Here is an 18,620-nt window from a genome sequence, read left to right on the forward strand (position 1 = left end):
GAATTTTGAATTTTACTCGCCTGGACCGAAAAACGAGGTCCAAAATTCAAAAATTCCAAAACTCAGAAAATACGTAGTCTCCAAATCTATTTTTAGTTTTGACACGTGGGCTTTAAATTAATTTTTAAATATCATATAAGTTTATATTTTTGGAATATCGAACCCGATTTTTAAAATCTGAAAAATCTCAAAAAAATTCCTAAAATTTAAATAAAATTAAAATACCAAAAATGCTCATAAAATTTAAAATTTTGGGGTGTTACATTCTTCCCCTTACAGTAAAAATTCGTCCTCTAATTTTACACAAGGCGTAATAAAGCACATGATTATACATTGAATGCAGGGTACTTGCTACGCATGTCCCGCTTCGACTCCAGTGCACTCTTCCACCGATCGACTCCTCCACAAAACCTTAACCATAGGGATCTGCTTTGGATCTCACTGTCTCACTTGGTAGTCCACTATGGCTACAGTCGCTCCTCAAATGTCAAGTTCTCCTTTAGCTCTATCACATCCCGATTACATGAGAAGGATCGGGAATGTATTTCTGAGCATGGAGATGTGAAACACGGATGAACGTGAGAAAGGTTGGGTGGTAGCTCCAACCGGTAGGCAATCGCTCCAACTCTATCCGTAACCTCAAAAGGTCTAATATACCGAGGTGCCAACTTGCCCTTCTTTCCAAATCTCATGACTCCTTCATTGGAGAAACCTTTAGAAATACATAGTCGCCACCGCAAACTCCACATCCCTTCGTGGGAGTGCATAACTCTTCGCTTCATCAAGGTTTGTTTCGTTCTCGATTAAAGGAACTACCTCAAGTGTCTTGCACTAGGTCTATATCATGCACCTTCGCTTCCCCATTTCTGTCCAACACGGAGGAGACCTACACTTTCTTCCATATAATGCCTCATAGGTGCCATCCCTATGCCGGAGTGATAATCGTTGTTGTAGGCAAACTCCACCAAAGCTAGCTCATCCCATTGACCTCCAAAATCCAAGACACTCATGCGAAGCATGTCTTCGATGTTTGGATTGTCCTTTCTTGTCCCGTCTGCGAGGGTGGAAAGCCATACCGAAGTTCAATCAGTGTGCCAAGTGCCTCGTAACTTTCTCCAAAACCGAGAAGTGAATGGGGCCCTCTGTCGATATTATGGAAGCGGAACTCCATGCAATCGACTATTTCTCGAATGTAGAGCCGCATCTTGTGCCACGAATATGTAGTCTTCACAGGTAAGAAGTGAGTGATTTGGTCAAGCGGTCTACAATTACCCATATCGAATCATATTCTCGCGTGGTACGAGGCAACCTACCACAAAATCCATAGTGATCATTTCCCACTTCCATTCGGGATAGGGAGCTCTTGCAGCTTCACGGCGGTCTCTCGTGTTCAAACTTCACCTTACGAAAAGTCAAGCACTTGGACACAAAGTCGCTATGTCTCTCTTCATGCCATTCCACCAATAGCTATCTTTCACATCATGGTACATCTTGGTGGAACTCGGTGGACACATGCTGTGTAGTGTGCCTCTCGCATGATTTCATTCTGAGGTTGTCTACATCGGGCACACATATCCTAGAACCTTGTACTAGGGCGCCATCATTGGCAAATCCAAACTCACCACCTTCACCTTGTACTCTCTCTATAATCTTCATCAATTGTTGGTCTCGTGGCCGGGAAACTCTAACTCGTCCCTCAAGTCCGGCCTCACCGAAAAGTGAGCCAACAATACCCCTCATCCGAAAGATGCGGGATTAAACCTTGATCCATCAACTCATGTACCTCCCGAATCAATGGTCTCTTCTCTCTGAAATGTGCGCCAAATCGCTGTAAGATTTTCGCTCAAGGCATCTGCTACAACATTGGCCTTCCCAGGTGGTACTTGGATGGTGCAATCATAGTCTTCGTAAGCTCCATCCATCTCCTCTGTCTCAAGTTTAAATCCCTCTGCTGGAAGATGTACTTCAAACTTTTGTGGTCGGTGTATATCTCGCACACTTCACCATACAGGTAGTGTCTCCTGATTTTAAGTGCAAAGATTACAGCCGCCATTTCCAAATCATGGGTGGGGTAGTTACGCTCATGCCTCTTGGTGCCTTGAAGCATAAGCCACTACCTTTCCACTGCATCAAAACACACCCTAGGCCAACTCGAGGCGTCACAATACATGGTGTATCCTTCACCACCCACAGGTAGTGTCAACACAGGGGCAGTGGTTAGACACTCCTTAAGCTTCTGGAAACTCTCCTCACAGTCATCTGTCCAAATGAATGGAACATTCTTCCTGGTCAACTTAGTTAGGGAGCCGCTATCCCGAGAAATCTTGTACAAACGCCTATAGTAGCGGCTAAACCCGTAAAACTTCGCACCTCGGTGATCGTATAGGCCTAAGCCAACCAGCCATTCTGACTTCAATTTTCTTGGGATCCACTTGAATGCCGTCACTAGAAACCACGTGTCCCAAGAATGAGATGCTTTCTAGCCAAAATTCACATTTTGAAAATTTGGCATATACCGGGTGCTCCTCAACATCCGCAACACCATCCTCAAGTGCCACACGTGTTCTTCCTCGAGAGTATACGAATGTCATCTATGAATACAATGACAAACGGTCCAAAATGGCTTGAACACCTGCTCATCAAGTCCATGAAGGTCGCTGTGCATTAGTGAGTCCAAAAGACATCACCAAGAACTCATAATGACCATATCTTGTCCTGAAAGCCGTTTTGGACACGTCCTCATTCCTGATTCTCAACTGATGGTAGCCTGATCGCAGGTCTATCTTGGAAAAGAATCTAGCTCCTTGGAGCTGATCAAACAAATCATCGATCCAAGGAAGTGGATACTTGTTCTTCACAGTCACCTTGTTCAGCTGTCTGTAGTCAATACACAACCTCAATGACCCATCCTTCTTTCTCACAAATAGAACAGGAGCGCCCCAAGGTGAAGTGCTCGGACGTATAAAACCCTTATCCAAAAGCTCCTGTAGTTGCTCCTTTAGCTCTTTCAATTCTGCTGGTGCCATCCTGTAAGGTGGCATGGATATGGGATTTGTACCCGGCACAACATCAATACAAAACTCTATTTCCCTTCCTGGTGGCAACCCTGGAAGCTCCTCTGGGAAGACATCCATAAATTCTCTGATAACAGGAACATTTTCCATGCTGACACCTTCTATAGATGTATCTCTCACCAATGCCAAATACCCTCGGCATCCACGCCTCAACATTTTTCTGGCACTAATTGCTGACACCAAGTTATATGGAGCTACGCTCCTGTCACCATCAAAGCTAAACTCTTCCACACCAGGTATGTGGAAATACACCTTTTTGTTCCTGCAGTCTAAAGTGGCATAGTGAGTTGCCAACCAATCCATCCCCAAAATTACATCAAAGTCCATTACTGGTAGAGGGACCAAGTCTGCTGGGAGGATCTTTCCATCCACTACTACTGGGCTACCCGGAAAAACCATATCTACATCTATGTTGTCACTAAGTGGGGTAGCTACTGACAAAGGGCACTCTAAAGTTGTAGGGTTTCTACCCAACCTCATGGCAAACACAGGGGAGACAAATGAGTGCGTAGCACCCAGATCTATCAAAACACGAGCCTCATAAGAACAGACCAGAAGAATAACTTCAAAAACTGAATTTGAAGCTTTAGCATACTGGTGGGTCAGGGTGAAAACTCGAGCTTTACCCCTACCATGAGTGGCGTAACCACGATCGACTTCTACCTCGACCGCCTCCAAATCCACGTCCCCTTGTCCTCGGCCATCGAATCGATCGCTCGCCATGTTGGAAGCACCGGATACAATTATCGAGGAACATTCGCAATGTAACCTTGTGACCCCATCCGTGGCTCGAACACGGGGCATTCTCTAGCAAAGTGACCAGTTGGCCACACACAAGCATACTCGATCCCATCAAACAAGGTCCTGAATGTCCTCTTCCATATCATGCGCAAGGTGCCAAGGAGGATCTGAACTGCACTGCTGCCCAGAACTATGACCACACCGATCCGCACTGGTCTGAATCCTTGTGGTCTGTGTCTAAAACCACTTCTCTTGCTCCTACCCTTTCCTCTGTAATTACTCTGGCCACCACTATCCGGAGTACCCATTTGGGGAACACCTGAAGAACCCTCTGCTCTGTTTTTCTTTGCTCTTCCGCTGTCATCCACAGCATAGCTAATCTCAATCTGTCTGGCTCGATCAACCACCACATCAAAAGACTGACCAGACATCATGGCCAGGTTTGCATACCTCCTGTCAAGCCCCTTTAGGAACCTCTTCACCTTCATAGTTTCTGTAGCTACTGTAGGGGCATATCTGCTCAATTCCAAATTGCAGAGCATATTCATCTACAGACCTGCCATTCTGTCTTAGGGCCTCAAAGGCCCACTGTTTCTGATCTCTGAAACTTTCTGGCACAAACCGATTGATGAACAGTTCCACAAACTGAGCCCATGACAAACCCTCCATCCGAGGTAACACGTAGTCATTCATCCATTGTCTAGGCATAGGCCCCATGACATGCTGCATACACTCTATCGCCTCCTATCACCAATCAATTACATTTCGCCGCTTTGCAGGAAGTCAAAAACCGATATGCATCGGCTGACACATCATAAGTTCCAGGCACCAACTTCTTGAAATTAATTATCTGTTTATAAGGTTCCCCTCTTGGTGCGGTGGACTGCTGCTGCTGTGGAGGGTGTACCATATATTGCGCCATCATATCGATGGTTCTCTGCAGACCAGCTAGAGTAGCTGCCATGGGGTCCATGGGACCCTGTGCCATAAAAGACTGGTCCTGTACTGGTGGTAGCTACTCTTGTACTTGAGCAGCTCTAGGCCTCCTACCCCGCCTCCTCGGGGCAGGCGCCTCATCTGTCCGACACCTCGTCAGCACATCCGCTCAGTGCAAGGCGCCTCTCCTGCTTCTACGCATTTTCCTGAAATTCAGCAGCATTAGCCCACAAAATTTAAAACTGCACATTACACAGCTTTATAGGCTCATATTTATACACAATATATGAAGCAGAAACTAGAAGCAAAGATGACAATGCAAGACGAATGTGGACCCTATTTTTCCGCATGTGACTCCTATTAGACTCTTCCCGATATTTTAGACAAACATTCCCTAAGAATCTGGAGCCTAAGCTCTGATACCACATCTGTCACGACCCAACCTATGGGCCGGACCGGCACTAGGACCTGGGCCAGCCTAAAGCCCCCGAGGCCTGTAGTAAGCCTTAACTATTCATTTACCCAACTCTAAGGCCCATTTGGGCCCAATTTCAAGAAACCAACCGGACAGAGTCCGGCCATAAAATGGACCTACCAACGGGGAGTTTTTGACTCACCCGACCTGTAAACACAATAAACAATCCATTGGGGAGCTCAGCTCACCCTCCACATACTCATATCATCATAATAATAAATGGGAGCTCAGCTCCCTCATCCAATCCATCAAACATGCATAGCATATTAAGTTTACAGGTCCCAAAATAATAATTTAGTTTACAGATCCAAATCAAATAAACATTTCTAACACATGCGGAAATTCTAAGATTTAACAAGTTTATACAAACAGTAATAATTGACCTGCGAGGGAGAAAGCAGGTTAACCTCAAAAAATATCCTCCTGTGGCCTGTAAAAATTTTTGAACAGGAGTGAGCGTCGACAGAGAGTAAAATATCAATTTTAACCATAATCTCTATAACTATCTAAAACTAATGCAACCTGTGGAATGAAGTGCAACATCAGCAATAAATTCACATCATAGCATCAAAAAGGTAATTTGGAGCACTCACACACCCTGTAGTATCAATCATAACATATGGGAGTTAATCCTATACACTTTCTTAAATCCAACTTTGGTGCCGTAATTACTCAAGCTCGGACTTCTACTTAATAACCAAATCGAGGGTCCCAGCGAAATACTCAAGCCGTGACTACCCCTCGAAGGATCGGGTCCCAATAATTACCTGCCGTGACTACCCCGTCCTATCCATAGTCCACACCACATCACACGACGCCAACTCACGCACACTGCTCCAAATTACCACAACAACATCCATGGCACATCAGTTATGAATGCAATATAAATCGTGCCTAGAGTTTAACTACATAAATATATGCATATAAGTGATGCATGGGCATGCTTGAACATATAATAATATCGAAATTACAATTAAAATTAATATTCTACTCACAGACTTGACGGTGGTCACTGAGGCGGCTGGGCGGAGGAAGAAGGCTGTCCCGGCGCACCTGACAATTTTTATTACAATCATTTAATAAATTTGACTCAATACAAACAAAGAAAAAGACCAATACGTCCTAAGTCATGCCGAAAATCCGGCAGAGTCTTCCCTATACCTAGGACCTACCCAACCTGCAAAAGGGCTCAAAATACACTTCTATACTCACAATCCATATATCCACAACTCAATCATATCACACAGCCCCTTCTGGGCCCATCAAATCAATCATCTATCACAGTATGTAATATTTCAATTTAGTCTTTATAATTGACCATTTTGCAAAATCGCCCAAATAAGCTCTAAAAATTCTAAAACTTTGCCCCGCGGTCCTTAGCAATATTACTAAGCTATTGCAAAAAGAATCATAATTTTCTAAGCTACCACGAATATTTTACGGATTTTTAATCCTATTTAAGCACTAGAAAATTACGTAAAAACAAGGTTCGGGTTTACCTTTGTCGATTCCGACTTCTGGAACGCGTTCGGGACGTCTGACAATAGGGGGCTAGCCAAAACCTCGGTCAAATTTGGAGACTTTTCCAGAACTGTTTGGCCGTAAATTCACTGCATCTTGGCCAATCGTCGAATTTCCGCGAATTGAGGATACCTACACGAAGCCCATAACACGGGGGTTAGTACATAAATTTTTCAGAATTTTCTAAGCTCATTTAATGCTCGGAAAAACACTGCGAAGTTCCGTGGGACCCACCGAAAAATGGTGTCAGAAAAATTCGAAATTTATGTCGTTGCGAAGCTCTCGATGAGTGGAGCGTGCTGGTAGCCTCGGTTTTCTCGTGGGATTCACGGTTTTCGAGAAATCTAGCCCAAAAGTCGAAATGGGCTAAAAACTTCCCGAGCAAAAATCGGACAAACTGCTAGATGAATTTCGGCGTTCTTAGTGTCTATGGAAAGCTCTCGCCGAGTAGATAATTTTAGACACAAGACCCGGTCCAATTGGTGGCCGGATCGGCCGGATTTTGGCGAAAGCTAAACGGCGCAGGGAGGGGCGTTCGCGAGTTCCGGCTTGGGGAGGCGGCCGGCCGATACCGGGAGGCGGCGAGGGGGGGAACGCAGGGGAGGCGGCTGGCCGGCGGCAGGGGAGGGGAGGAGAGAGAAAAGAGAGAGAAAAGGGAGAGGGAACGACGCGCGCGGGGAAGAAAAAGGGAAGAAGACCGGTCCGATTCGACCGGTCCGATCCGATCCGGTTCGATTCGGCCGGTTCGATTCGAAATACAGAATGTTGAATTTTTACTCTGCCTCGGGACCGAAAACGATGTCCAAAAATTCTGAAAAAAATTTCAGAAAACTCAGAAAAATACGTAGACTCCAAATATATTTTTAGTTTTGCCACATGGTCTTTAAATTAATTTTTAAAAATCATCAAAGTTTATATTTTTGAAAAATCGAACCCGATTTTTAAAATCCGAAAAATCTCAAAAAAATTCCTAAAATTTAAATAAAATTAAAATACCAAAAATGCTCATAAAATTTAAAATTTTGGGGTGTTACATAAATCGTAAGTAAAAGTACATTACTTATGATTTTTATACACGTTTGAGAAGAAGTAGAGTAAAGTAAGATTTTATAAAGTAAAATTTTTCAAAATCAGACTTTTCATGATTTTTAAATATTTATAATTTTGTTATATTTAGGAAAAATAGAAAGTTTTTAAAGTATTTAGAAATTTATAGAAAAAACCTTTTTAGTGAGTTGGAAAATGAAAATTTTTGGAAGGTTTTCAAAAATAATATTTTGAAATACCTTTTTAGCTTACCAAATATAAGTTTAAAATTTTTAAATTTTAAAAATCTTTTATTTTTTTTTAAATTCTCTCAAATAAAGGCTTACTTATAATTTATAACTTATTTTAAATAATCTTTTAATTTATATACTAAATTAAATTCTAAAATATTTATAATTTTGTATTTATAAATAAATTTAATTAATTTATAAATTAAAATAAATGTTACAATTATGTTTATAATTTTCAACTTATTTTTAATAATTTATTCAAATTATAAACCAAATCAAATTGGTTGAAGGGCGGACTAACTTATAATTTTTTTAGGCTAATTTCCTTCGCCAACGGCCCTACACAAATACCGATACTTATATAAATAGTAGAACATCCAAAAATTGTCGTTTTGATCCCTTCACTTCACCTGTTCAAAATTTTCTTTTTCGTTTCTGATTTTTTTAATCCCTTTTTCGTAGGATTCTCAGGAAAAAAAAAAAAGGGTATTATGTTCTAATCGCATCGATTCTCATAATTTTGTGATTTATAGATCGAATTGGAAATTTTATGCCTTTTTATTTTTTATTTTTTAAATTTTGGGTTGTGCTTCGATTGGGTTTTCCTAGTTTGCATCATCAGAATATGATTTCCATTTTCTTACTGAATCCGTGATCTGTAACCTGTACGTGATTTCAAATCCTCAACCTTTCCGCGATTTGTAATTTTGTATCCCACAAGTTATGTTACGCATGTGATGTGTGTTTATCAAGTTATGAGGGAAATTGAAGTTATTCTCTTTGTATTTTTTTTTTTTTTTTGCTGTAAATTCTAGTTTAAGGAAAATTTTGTGAGTTCATCATCATCGTCATATTCATATGTCTAGTCTGAGGTCTGTTTTGTTTTATTTATTCTTTTGTGGAACGAAAGGAAGTATCTTGTACTCAACTACGATTCACGATTAGTGCGATGAATTTATAAATTTATGCAATTTAGTGGTGGTAGGTTTGAATTATAGGCCGACTTGATTATTATTATTATTATTTTTTTAAATTATCAATCGATTCCTAGTTTGTTTTGCTGAAGAATTGGGCATGATTCATTTTCTTGGTTTCTTTGTTTGGAATTTGTTTTCTAATTTAGAACTTTATTGCAGGTATTTAGTGAAAGGTAAGGATGTTAGAGCAGTTGCTTATTTTCACTAGAGGAGGATTAATCCTCTGGACATGTAAAGAGCTTGGAAATGCTCTTAAAGGATCGCCAATTGACACTTTGATTCGATCTTGTCTTTTGGAGGAACGATCTGGTGCAGCATCTTACAACTATGATGCTCCTGGTGCTGCATACACCCTTAAATGGACTTTCCATAACGAGCTTGGCCTCGTGTTTGTTGCTGTGTATCAGCGGATCCTCCATCTACTGTATGTTGATGAACTGCTTGCAATGGCCAAGCGTGAGTTTTCTGAAATTTATGATCCTAAGCGAATGAACTACAATGATTTTGATGAAACTTTTAGGCAGCTTAGGAAAGAGGCAGAAGCCCGAGCTGAAGAATTGAAGAAATCCAAACACGTGGGTAAGCCTGTAATTGATGGTAAGAAACAAGGGCAAGTGAAAAAAGGTGGGTTTGAAGGAGGAAATAAGAAAAAGAGTGAAGCAAATGATGGTGGTGATGGTGATACTGGAAAAAGCTATAAATTGGAGACTGGACACTCCAATGGTAATCATGTTAATATTGAAGGGTCTAGGGCAGTTGTCGCTAACAGTAAAGAAAATGCGAGCTCCAATGTTGGAGCTTTTGATGTAAGCAAGCTTCAGAAGCTTAGAAGTAAAGGTGGAAAGAAAACTGATACTGTTGTTAACAAGGGTTCCAACGTGCACCCAAAGAAAAAGATAACAAAAAAGAATAGGGTTTGGGACGATTCACCTCAAGAGTCAAAATTGGATTTTACAGATCCTCTGGAGGAGAATGGGAATGAGAATATAGAGGTTGTGGGAACTGATCATGGTGAAAGCATGATGGACAAAGAAGAGATTATCAGTAGTGACAGTGAGGATGAAAGTGAGGAAGTGGGGAAAGAGAGCAAGCCTGATACTAAGAAGAAGGGATGGTTTTCATCTATGTTTCAGAGGTAATTTCTTGCATGTTAAATGTAAAAATTGTTGTTCATTGCTTTGTTTATGAGGTGATCAAGTTTAGGGTAACGATGCATAAAGCCTCTCTCCAAGATTTGAATACTTTCAATGACAAGCTATATAAAGCATCTGAGTATGGTTTTTATATCATTAGTGATGATTAATATGTTAATCCCTTTGTTTATAAGACAGGTTCACTTTTTGAGTTTGGCGCCCAAGTACTTTCTACTGGTAAACATGCGTCCAAAATTTATATCTTGGAGATTTTGAGATATGCATTGTATTCTTTAACTAGCAACAATCTTCTATTTTGTTTCTTAATATGCTTTGGCATTTCTTTAACATACGTTATTTGATTGTTCGATCTTAAAACATTTAACATACTTTCTGATTGCTGATAGATGTTATGAAAATTGATAATGCTAGAATGTTCTGTTTGTGTTCGGATATCTTTTAAAATTTTTCATTTTGAGATTAAATATGCTATGAAATTTTATAGTTCAAAGTAATAGTTTGTCTAGCTCCATGATGTGCCATCAGCTGTGGTGTGTGCTTTCACTGTTTTTTTGTTTGTGTCTTCTGGGTTATGACTTGTGAGAAGAGCAAACTTGATGCATCAGGTTCTAGACAGTTAGAAATGCATATTTGGCTGGGTGTTTTGTCATTTAGTATGGATGTAATGTCTTTATTTAATGTATTTATGCTTATTATTTAGTTGTGTATCTTAGTTTTAATTATAACTTTAAATATCTATCCATGTCAAGAACTTTGCAACTTTTCAAAAAAATTTGTGTAGCAAAGGACCATTATTACGGCCTTTACAAGTCTGCTTTCATTGACCACAATTGCGACCGTGATTTAAATCCATGGTGATTAGTTACAAGAATCCTGTTTGTTGTCTTATCCTTATGAGTGAATTGGGAGTGGGCCCTTTTGTAAATAGATCAGTGCATTGTGTTATTGGTCCAACATTAATGCAAAATCTTTGTTGAATTTTATTAATATAGCTCTTTTTCTATTAGTTTTTGCTCCAATTTGGGTTAACTCCGCCTAAATAGTTTGCGCTTAGCCGGTCCCAAGTCCGGATAAAGGAGAGGGTTGCGGTAGGTAACAATCAAAGTAAAAATTTCGTCACACCTTATGATATGGATTACACATTTCCGAGGATTTAACCCAAAATTGTTTAGAGTGGAGAAAGAGAATCCATATAGCCGGTCCCAAATTTTTGGGATAAAGGTTGAGTTGAGTTGAGTTGAGTTGAGTTGAGTTGAGTTGAGCTATTTTTCTGTTAGTGTAAGCTCAAAAAAGATTTAGACATATTATTACCAATTTTTTAGAATTTATTTCTTTTATTAATGATTTACATTGAAATTATGCTATGGAGTAAGAGAAGCCAATGGGAATGGAAACTAGCTAAATTTGATTGATGCAGTTGTTTGAAATTTGAATAGAATTTAGATTTCATCTGCTTTCCTTGGCTCAGTATTGCAGGAAAGGCAAATTTGGAGAAGTCGGATCTGGAACCAGCTCTGAAAGCTCTCAAGGATAGGTTGATGACCAAAAATGTGGTATGTTGCCTGTCCAAACTGTATATGAAGCTTTTTCTTAGTTGATCATTATTTATTGATCCTACTTGTCATGCTTATGGAGTTCTATTCCTGTGGAAATTACAGGCTGAGGAGATAGCTGAGAAGCTTTGTGAATCAGTTGCGGCCAGTCTTGAAGGTAAAAAGCAGGCATCTTTCACGAGGATATCTTCAAAAGTGCAGGTTGGTTGCATCTGAAAGTTGAGTTTCTTCTTTTCGCATCTTACCAATTTGGCATAGCAATAAGTTTATTGTCACGACATGGAATTATGGCTACAGGCTGCAATGGAAGAAGCTCTTGTTCGTATATTGACTCCTAGGCGCTCTATTGACATATTGAGGGATGTACATGCTGCCAAGGAACAGAGGAAACCATATGTTGTTGTTTTTGTTGGTGTCAATGGGGTTGGAAAGTCCACTAATCTAGCTAAGGTTCATCTGATACTACTCTCTGTGTATATGAAGGCTTTCTCATTTAGGAACTTTGTTTTCTAATCACACAAGTTATTTCTACACTTTGCAGGTAGCATACTGGCTCCTGCAGCATGAGATCAGTGTTATGATGGCTGCTTGTGATACATTCCGGTCAGGAGCTGTTGAGCAGCTGCGCACTCATGCACGTAGACTTCAGGTATGTAATTGATATCTTAATGACAGCAAGTTCTCTGGGCTCTTAATTGCAGTGGATTGTTTAGTTGATCATTTGTTGTTGGTGGAACTTGTGCATTGAACTTCTAACTTTTCTTGCTAGATACCTATATTTGAAAAGGGCTATGAGAAAGATCCTGCCATTGTAGCAAAGGAAGCAATTCAAGAGGCAGCACGCAATGGTTCTGATGTGGTTCTTGTTGATACTGCTGGTCGGATGCAGGTATTTTGTGAGCTGATATCTTATCACTGAGGTCAACTAGCACTAACTGGTGCATATAAATAACCAATAGCACCTATTTTTAAATGTATATTCTTATTATCTAAGACTTTAGACGGTGGATCCTTAGAGCAACCCCAGCTAGAATACTAGATTGAGATTAAGACTTAATTGAGTTGAGTATTAGCCAATTATTAGCCAATGGCTGAAACTGCATTTATGCTGCTTCGTTTTATTATTATGATGATGATGATGATGATGATGATGCTCTTGCCATGCATTTCAGGATAATGAACCGTTAATGAGAGCTCTCTCAAAGCTCGTTTACCTCAACAATCCAGATTTGGTCTTGTTTGTTGGAGAGGCATTGGTTGGAAATGATGCCGTAGATCAACTATCGAAATTCAATCAGGTTTAATTTTTAAATTCAAACATTCTATTGTCTTCGATATTGTATGATCTTCTTTTCTGCAGAGTGAATTTATAAAATGACATTCTTTGTTTTCTTTACAGAAATTAGCTGACCTCTCTACTTCACCCAATCCAAGACTAATAGATGGGATTCTTCTTACAAAGTTTGATACAATTGATGACAAGGTAGAGAATCCCATTAGCAACAAGCAATTCTTTCCCCCTTTCTCTCCTTGAGTGGTTTGTTGACCAAATATGGTGCATATATAATTTGTTTTCGTGAACATAGGTTGGAGCAGCACTGTCAATGGTTTACATCTCCGGTGCACCAGTCATGTTTGTTGGCTGCGGACAATCTTATACGGATCTCAAAAAGCTCAATGTGAAATCTATTGTCAAGACACTTCTCAAATGAGTGGTGTCTCTAATTCTTGTTTGTTGGGTGAATGCTGTTCTTTCCCTTGGCATGCTTTCAATCCTGTTATGAACAGTTTACATTCTGCCAAAGTTCTATGTTTGTCCTGTTCTTTTCTTGTTTGTTCTTGGAGGTGTTGATGTTAGTTATTGATAAGTGTTGATCAATTTTATTGTTATTTCGTATTGCTCTGTTCAATGTCACTGAGGTTTATGAGTTCAAATATCAGTCAATCAAAGAGCACATAGATAAGAAGAAAGAATTGTTCAGACCATTAGTCTAAAGGAGTAAATTTTCTCTTTTTCAACGACCGACCAAATCTCTTTCATTACTCTGAAACAAACTAATCATAGAGTGACAGCTGGTATTAATATTACATCAAAGAATGCAATTTTTTTTTAATTTGATTATAAAAATAATAAATAAGGTTACTCTGTGTTAGTTTTCTGAATAGAGAATTAACAAAATTTTTATTTTCTTAGATTGATTTTAAATTTTAAATTTTAAATAATATAAGTAATACTGTTATTTTAAATTCTTACTTTTTCATGAAATCCTTACTTTTTGAAGTCTTTATATTTGTTAATTCATATTTTTTAAATTTTTAGAGAAGATATTTATCAAATCTAAATTTATAATTTCAAATTCATGAATCTGAACACAATATTGAAGTGATTAATACAAATTATTGTAATGCAATGCCCATTTATAGGTATCACATGCCATTTGAAAAAATGTTATTTTAAATATTTTAATGAAAACTTAGTTTTATATACTTTTTTTATATATATTTTATTCATATGACGATTTTAAGAAAGAGCGCCAAAACAACCTAAAAGGGAAAAAAATTAACAAAATGGTATAAAAAAAGGAAAAACAAAAAGAACTTTTAGCTCAGCTTCCTAAGATGTTTTCAATGCTCATATCTTGGAAATTTAAGAGATATTATCACATACCAAATTTTGCATGCAAAAGATTTAATTATACGATTACCAATTTCCACAGCCATAAGAGCACTCTTTCATCTTCTTTCTTTCATTCCAAAGAAGAAAAGCTTTGGAAGCTCAAGCTTTGGATTAACAGTCACCACTCTCATTTGTTTTTGGGTTGCAGTAATTAAGTATGGCTTTTGGCCTAAGAATTTTGGCACCATCTCTGCCTCTCATGCTTGCGCTATGTATATCTCTCTCTCAAGCCAAAATAGAAATCCTGGTTGGAGGGAAGCAAATTGTATGGGAAATCCCACCTTCAAATAACACTCTCAACCTTTGGGCAGAGAGAACTCGGTTCAAAGTAGGAGATGTTCTAGGTAATTTTCATATATTTATTAAATTATTATGTAAAATAGGGGGAAAAATATTTTTTCCATGTATTACACACATATATTAACTAGACTAGATTTATCATTGGTTTAAGATACAATATATGTATTGGAATCTATATCAAGATGAAGGAAGGGGGCCTATGGGAGCCTTAACCCCCAACCCTCATACATACACATATACACACACAAATCGTTTTAGTTTAGTTATTGGCCTCCCAAAAATAGTTTCTATCGTTTTATCATTATATATTTCAAGTGAAATATTAAAATTATTTATTTCTCATTATATATTATTTAATAAATTCTTATAGTGTTGACACTTTAAAAAAAGTTTGTAGTTTATCTATTATCTATTTTTTGAATATATAATATTAACCCTCCAAATATATATTCAATAAATTATCACATTTTTTAAATTAATTTTATATATAATATTGCGTTCTCAAAAATAAATTTAACTTAACTCTGAATTTATATGTTAAAAAGTAAAATCCATATATTTATATCTTGAATTCATAATAAATGAAAATATGATATCAATTCTTTTTTCCTCGTACTTCCATTGATTCTTTGTTTTCTAGTGTGGAAATATGATCTCAACGCAGAATCAGTGTTGCAAGTTACAGAGAAGGGGTATGATAGGTGCAACACATCAAACCCAATCAAACAACACAAAGATGGCTTCACCAAAATGGAGTTGGAGCATTCAGGACCCTTCTCCTTTATCAGTGGAACTCAAGGGCACTGTGAGAAAGGATTGAAGCTCATTGTGGTTGTTCATTCTGAGGCTCGTTAGTTTAAGTCTCCGGTTCTTGCATCAGGGCCATGCGGTGAAGCCCATGGGTTGAGGGTTGGAAACTTGGTTGCTACGTTGATGGGTTGGGTCCAGTACTGGTCAATTTGCTTTTCATATGACATATATAAATTATGAGATTCTGGGATAATCAATTATTCTTTCAATCCCATAAAGATAGACTTACTTTTATTTTTTATTTGTCTCAAATTATATGCTATTTTACTTCTTAAAGTAGTAGTTTACTTTTTAGCTTACTGATATACCCTATTTAATATTTATTGAAAAAGTAAAATTCTTTAATTTTAATAATAATTTAATAAAATGAGTTATTTAATTTTTAATGAAGTAATATGAGTGAAGGACATGTTAGGAAGATACTAAGCAAAATTTATTATTTAAACTATATTAACTATATTTTTTTAATATCTGTGAAAATAAAAGGCTAAATTTCACTAACGGTCACTCAACTTTATGAGTTATTACCATAGAGTCACTCAATTTCAATTTTTTTTCTTTAAAGTACTTCAACTTCTATTTGATAAACAAGAAGTCATTTTCACCTTTTCTTATCTAAAATTCTGACAATTTGATGACATGGCAACACCACATGGTATTTTTAAAAGAAAAAAGAAATTCTCTTTCATCAATGTGCTTTTCCTTAGAAAAGATAAAGTGAAGCAGCAAATTTAACAGATTAAATAACCTTAAAGAAGATCAAGTGAAGTGGCGAATTTTAGTTCTAAGACCTTCATAGAGAGAGAGAGAGAGAGAGAGAGGATGTAAATACTAGATCTATAAGGAGAGACCTCCAAATTCAATTTATGGGTTTTGCGCAAGGGATTGATGAGTGAGTATCATTCCCACAAAGAACTTTGTAAGTACTAAACTAAATAGCAATTGCAACTATTTAGACTACTGATTATGATGATAAGATTTTGAAACTAATTAAATTAACTAGGGCTAATGAAGTAAGGGAAAGCAAAACAATTTAACTAAAATAATCAATTAATGAAAACAATTCCAGAACTAGGGGCTTACATTTCAATCTATTATAGATCTAATCTTATTTATTTAATAAATTGGAAAAATTTTACTTTGAAAGAAATTAATCCTAAATTATCTTAAATCCTCTCTCAAGGCACTCAAAGTGTATATTAATTAACTTGAATCATATTTTCGTGGCGACCAATCTTAATTAAAATCCTTTAACCTCTTTGATTAATTATAAACTCCACATAAGATCTCAGTCTATCTCTAGTAAAAAACCCTAAGTTCAATATCTTATTTTTTTAATATTAATCTTCACATTTTAGTCCTTCAATTAATATCTAGAATCATAACTAAGTAGAGCTTTACATAAAACATGTATTAAGATCACAAGAAATTAAATCAAAGAGCAAAACTCCAAATTTATTAAATAAAATTAATGTAAATCCATAACTAAATTGAGAGTACGACATCCCTAATTTTAAAATTAAGAGAACTACTCACTCATGGTGAGTTCAAACTAAAAATAAAACAATAATATGAAAATATCTGAAAAAATAGAACAAAGGAACCAAGATAGAATACTTTGCAGCTTTGAAGTTTTAGAGCTTCGGCTGTAAATCTCTCCCAAGAACTTGGGTGCAAATCTCTCCAAATTGCTAAAAACCTAAGTTTGAATGTAAAAGGTGCAATCCTTGGTTTGTTTATGACCTCTTGTATTTATATCTGGCATAAAAACTCTTAATTCAAAGTCCCGGAGGCCTCAGAAGTCTTCCAGAGTCATGCAAAATAGAGCTAGAGTCGATTTGGAGTCTGTGCTGGCACAAAGTACATGACCGATGGACCATTACACAAGGCAGGGCATGTAACTCTCTGGAGGCATGAAACACTTCATCAAATGGTGGAATAGAAGGTTACACGGGGTAGGGACCATTACACGAGGTTCCTTACATGGCCTGTGCATTTGTTCTTTCCTAGCAGCTAGTTGCATGGGTCTGGTCTTCCCAGTGCACGGCCTGTGTAATCCTCCTAGTGATTGACTTATGCTCTTTGACTTTCCAACTTGTTTCATTATGCTCTAGGCCTTAAGATTGTATTAAATTACCTAATAAAACACAGAAATCAAGAAATTAAGCAAGATCAACTCAAAATCCTAATAGTGAAACTAACTAAAAATCATTCAATTAACTAACAAAATGCAAGTGAAATGCAATAAAAAGTACCTTAAAATACCTATATAATACAAATGTATCAAGATGACCTGAAAAATCATACTTTTCTTCAAACACAACAATGGTAAAGATAACTATCATCAAATAAACCAAAATTCATAGTCACAAGCAACACAAAATTAAAGAAGTTCTAATTCTAAAGAAGCCATATAACAATAACAAAAGACTAAGACAACCAGAAAATACATTCTTCCCACCAATAAACAATTTTCTCTTTCTACATTTTCTAATCAAGCAAACAAACAATTCACATTTTCTAGGAGCATAAATCAACTTATTGGGTTTGTTGGTTCCCTTGGAGAACTTGAGTGGCATAGAAAGAGTAGTTTTACTAGTATCTATAGAGAGATAAAGACGAAGGGAAAACACTTGTGCCATAGTTAACTATTTACCACTGCGTCATTGAGCCAAATCTCATAACAAAGCTAAGCTAATACAACCTAGATCAATCATAATTAATTTTTAAAATTTTTTTTGAAAACTCATAGCTTTCCTAAACCGGATCAAATACCTATCATTGAAAACAAATAAATCAAACTATAAAAAATAAAATTTTTGTACATCTAATAGCAATTAGGTGTGTATTCAAGCCGACCCGGGCTCGAACCTGTCAGGCTCGAAGCTCGGCTTGATTGAGTTTTGCTCGGCTCGAAGGTTGATGTGTTTGGAAATTTTGAGATCGAGCTCGGCTCGATGGATGTTCAATGAGCTCAAGCTCGGCTCGAGGCTCAAATCGAATCAAGGCTTGAGCTCGAGCTCAACCCAAACCTGCTTATTTAACCTATTTCTAATAAATTCATTCTAATTCAAAAAAAAAAAAAACTCAACTTAAATTTTAAACAATACAAATCAATCATAAGT

At 37.4% G+C, this 18,620-nt stretch overlaps 2 protein-coding genes across 2 annotated transcripts; both read left to right on the top strand.

Moving 5' to 3' along the window:
* The first annotated feature begins 8,423 nt into the window (after positions 1-8,423).
* On the top strand, positions 8,424-13,598 carry LOC110648698 (uncharacterized). Its single transcript, XM_021803027.2, has 10 exons — positions 8,424-8,510; positions 9,161-10,136; positions 11,624-11,708; positions 11,814-11,909; positions 12,006-12,158; positions 12,250-12,357; positions 12,478-12,597; positions 12,881-13,006; positions 13,108-13,191; positions 13,295-13,598. Exons 2-10 carry the CDS (start codon positions 9,181-9,183, stop codon positions 13,418-13,420), a joined length of 1,854 nt encoding a protein of 617 aa, XP_021658719.2. The 5' UTR covers positions 8,424-8,510; positions 9,161-9,180; the 3' UTR covers positions 13,421-13,598.
* Positions 13,599-14,542: 944 nt separating this feature from the next.
* LOC131172173 (early nodulin-like protein 12) lies at positions 14,543-15,540 on the top strand. Its single transcript, XM_058133119.1, has 2 exons — positions 14,543-14,729; positions 15,326-15,540. Exons 1-2 carry the CDS (start codon positions 14,543-14,545, stop codon positions 15,538-15,540), a joined length of 402 nt encoding a protein of 133 aa, XP_057989102.1.
* Positions 15,541-18,620: the final 3,080 nt, after the last annotated feature.

Source organism: Hevea brasiliensis, chromosome 13 (genome assembly GCF_030052815.1).
Source record: "Hevea brasiliensis isolate MT/VB/25A 57/8 chromosome 13, ASM3005281v1, whole genome shotgun sequence".
NCBI lineage: Eukaryota > Viridiplantae > Streptophyta > Magnoliopsida > Malpighiales > Euphorbiaceae > Hevea > Hevea brasiliensis.